Below are 4,115 nucleotides of genomic sequence, written 5' to 3'. Positions count from 1 at the left end.
GAGGATGGGGAATGCCTTAACAGGTGTGCTGCAGAAAATGTTTATTAACGTAAGTATACCTTGGGCTGCAAAAGGTTGGGAAACACTGGCTTAAAGGTAATGCCTTTTGGACTTCAGTGAGGATAGTAGACAAGGAGAAAAATGGCTTCACCCTTATGCTGCTTTTGTTTTATGATTTTCTTTTGCATTTCCTCTTCTGTAGCATGAGGCTGACCGGAACCAAGAGCTTCTCACACGCATAAAGCAGTATCAAGAGAGGGAAGTGGAGGCTGAGAATAAACTAAAGGAACAAATTGAGATGAATAAGTCCTATAAGAAAAGTATGGAAACCATGAGCAAGAAACTGCAGGAGAAGGAGAGCAAATTAGCTGAAGCTAACGAAGTAGGTGCCTAGTACTTTCTTCTTTTGTCCACAGCTCTGGGTGACTTTGAGGGTCATGTAAATCAGAGCAACTAACTCTTAGTACTAAGGCTGGAACCAGAAACTATGCTGTGATTTAACAAATGTAGATTTGTTAATATATGTGTCTATCCCAAACAGTCTAAATGAAGCAAGGCCCAGGAGAATAGTTTGAGAAGGTGGTATGGGGATTGATTAGAGGAAATGGCTGGAGGAGAAGTGCGGGCATGCCAAGTACTGGGGAAATTGCGGGAGAGAAGGCATGAAGCAGAGAGTAGTGGAAGTAAAGAGGGCAGTAGTGAGGTGAGGGTGTGGATGAGGAAATGAGCAGGAGAATAAGAGGTGCTGAGATACAGATGGGGACAAAGCTGTGAGGAGGGGATGTCTTCCAAAACTGTCAACTTCCTTTCCTACATTTTGATAGTTAAATATTTTTTTGATTGTTAAATAGTCGTAGCTGCTTAGGTCTGATGTGGAAGGTTTCTGGGTTATTATATATCATACAAGGCAAGGACTTTTTTGGGTGATATCTTCAGTTGGACCAACTGCCTGGTTGGGATGAAGTTAGGCTTTTGAATGCATCCAATTTCAGTTGGAATTAGTGACCATAACACCATCGCAGTCCTGTTGCTTGAGAGGACACTTGAGCCAATATTAGGTCTTCAAACAGCCCCATTTCAGTGCCATTTATCTTATGTCCCTCAACTTTGGGGTAGTTTTTTTTGTTTGTCTTTGTCACTAAAGTATCCAGAACTGGCCTTAGGGAAAATGGTGCCTGAGGTGAACTTGTATTTTGGCTCCTCCCACTCCAGTCACCAGCCTTGGGTGGATGGGGTGCTGGATGACTGAGGGTGTGTAAGCGGTTGGGTGGGGTGTGTGAGGGGCACATGTGCCCCAGTGACTGTGGGTGGCAGGGACCATGTGTCCGCTTACCCGAGATGCTGGCCTGGTACCAGGTGGTGGGGCTGGGTGGCAGAAGCTCAGCGTGGGGCAGCAGGAGAGGCAGGCATGAAGACAGCAGGCAGAGCTCCCTGCACAGGAAGGCCAGCTCCAGTGGCAGGGCAGCGCTGCCCTCACCCCCTGCAGTAGTGCCAGTGGCTGGCTGCAGTTCAGCCACCAGTCCCAGCAGGTCGGTGATAGTGAAGCTCTTGGCATGCAAGCTGAGGCCACCTAGCCACTCCTCCTTGCTGGGCATTGCATCCTTGCCCTTGGCCTGGCCCTTGGTGCTCTCCTCCATGTCTGTCATAATGCCTGGCAGTGCCTACTGCCAATGCTGCCCAGGGGCTTTTTATTGTGCTGCCCTGGCTGGCAAACTCCAGTCGGCTCCAGGCATGGCCGGAGATGGGGTAGGTCCTGCTGTGCAACCCTCAGGATTAGTTGCCACCAAAGTCCCCTGACAGCTCCTTCCTGGCACAAGCTGTGGGGCAGGGCAGGGTGTATGTGTGTATGCGTGTGAGGCCACCCTCGGTCGTCACCCACGCTGCCCATCCCTAAGGCCAGCTCTGAAAGTACCTGATATATTTTAGGTATTGTATATGAAGTCTCAGGATGCTTATGATGGGGGAGGGCCAGGATATCCCAGCCTGTGGTCTATTCTTCAGGCTTGCTTTTGATTCCCGGCTCTGCTTTGTTTGCTGTGTTTATAAATTGGGCAATTGCTTTAAGCTTATTTCAGATTTTATCCCCATGTATGAGTATCTGGATTTGGTTTAGGGGCTTAGGTACTTTGCAGCAGATAAAGGTATGACAGCAAGTGCTGCTGTGAGTCCCCTTTTATTTATGCCCTAAATGTTCCCTTGACACTGATTTAGGTAAGGTGAAATGATCGTAGTATCTAGATTTGTATTGGGGGTGTAATACCTTCACGGTTACTTGGCTTGTTGAGAATTGGGTCTCTGTTTTGAAACCTCACTGCTAAGGTATGTGGGCATATAATTATGGTGGGATAATTTGCAGCCGTAAGTCTGATCCTTGCATGTGGGCATGTTCTGGCTTTGAAGCCTTTCTGTGTGCCAGTCTGAGATTACTCATTTAATGGATAATGGAATTGACAATTTTGTGGCAGATGAAAGAGAGCAAAGATTCTTCTTTGCCTTTGTTCTGAAGTGAGTTTGCAGGTCTGAATGGATTATTTCTAGATTCAGCGCTTTACATTGTTCAATTGTGTTTCATCTCAGCGGTTTGCCTTTTATCATATCTGGCCTGAAGGTCCATTGGTCTATTTATCTGTTGTTCTTTCCCTTCTTCTTTCTGTGAATCCAGACCATCAGCATGCTAGAAGGGAGAATATCTGAGCTAAAGTGGAGTTTAATGAATCAGGAGATGCAAACAGCAAGCCAGGAGTCTCAGAGAGAGGAGCTGATGGAACAGCTGGATGTACAACACAAGTAAGTAGGGAATCAACAACTGCCAGGAGAAAAAAAACAAACCTTCAGTCTTCTGTAGCTGCTGTCACTCAGGAAACTTTCAACAGCTTTTGATTTCTGCTCTTCAAAGGGCTTCTTTGATCTGGATATACAGCTTATAAAAGTTGTTGGAAACTAGCTCTGAGGAGCAGTTTAATTTTACCTTGAAAAATAAGTACCCAGGTTTAAAATCTCCTTGCCTGATGTACCACATTTTAAGACACAGAGTTAACAGGAGATGGGTGTGTGGAGAAGGCTAATCTAAGTGTTAAGATTAATTTATGGCCTGATAGTTACTTTCATAATGTTTGTAACTGAGGGTTAATTAAAAGAGCTGATGAAGCGTGTCCCTGCTCACTGAATTTTTATTTAGTTCTGTCATCCAATGCCCTGTTAGGACCCAAGTATAAGTGACTCTTTATGTATTGTACATACAGACTTGCTGGTGCGGGAGTGTAGGTGGTTTGATTGGGGTGCACCTAAGGATAAGTGGGGTAATTTTTTTTCCAATGAATAACTGTTCTTATTCCTTTAACTGTATTTTCTAAATATACCTCTATGTGGATTGCTTCTGTCAAGCGATTCTTGTATATAAATGGATATCTTGTATCTGCATGAAATAGAAAATGGCAGGAAGCCAGCCAGCAAGTCCAAACTCTGCAAGCAAACCAGACCCTGATGGCTGAATATGAGCAGAAGATTAAGGTGAGAAACTTTGTGATCCACTCTCAGCTTTTCCTCTTTCATTTTTATATGGAAAAGCAGACAATATGTATAAAAATTATCCTTCTAGAAGTAGAAGGCTAGCCTGTCATGTAAGTAGCTAAGTGGCTTGCCTGTTGAGTCGGAGAGAGCTGAAGTTACCTCAGTTCAAATTTCAAAGCATGAAAATTAGCAAAGTGGATTATATAGCTTATAATAAGCAGCCTTTACATGGCACTCTTCATCTTTAATATATAGTAAAGTCCAACTGGCTGAAAGCTCTATACATTCCTTCTTTGCAGAAGACCGACTAACATCCTTACATAGCTTGCTCACTTGATTCAAGCTCTTCCTGATTTTATTCACTGTTCTGGCACAGTAGTCCTAGGCAAATGGTGGCAGATGAACATGGTAACTCTGAATTCATCCCTGCTCTCAGGCAGGTCCTTTCAAAGGGTGTTTTTATGAACCATAGTAAGCTTGAAGGCTTTTGATTATCTGCTAACTTTAGGGCAGGGTGGGGGATATTAGAGGTGTCTTTTACCAAACTAATGTCTAGGCCAGTTCAGCATGAATCATTCCTATATTGATATAAGGCATGGTGGGTG

General features: G+C 44.4%; 1 protein-coding gene across 5 annotated transcripts in view; it reads left to right on the top strand.

Moving 5' to 3' along the window:
• Positions 1-4,115, top strand: part of MAD1L1 (MAD1 mitotic arrest deficient like 1) — a 582,466-nt gene that overhangs the window by 6,136 nt on the left and 572,215 nt on the right. For all 5 annotated transcript variants that reach the window (XM_019512951.1, XM_019512948.1, XM_019512950.1 and 2 more), the window contains exons 4-6: positions 203-382; positions 2,663-2,787; positions 3,429-3,510. In XM_019512951.1, coding sequence (XP_019368496.1) covers positions 203-382; positions 2,663-2,787; positions 3,429-3,510 — 387 coding nt within the window. The remainder of the gene's footprint in view (positions 1-202; positions 383-2,662; positions 2,788-3,428; positions 3,511-4,115) is intronic.

This window comes from Gavialis gangeticus, unplaced genomic scaffold (genome assembly GCF_001723915.1).
Source record: "Gavialis gangeticus isolate Ggan-Ray unplaced genomic scaffold, GavGan_comp1, whole genome shotgun sequence".
In the NCBI taxonomy this organism is placed as follows: Eukaryota; Metazoa; Chordata; order Crocodylia; family Gavialidae; genus Gavialis; species Gavialis gangeticus.
This window is presented reverse-complemented; position numbering and strand designations above follow the sequence as displayed.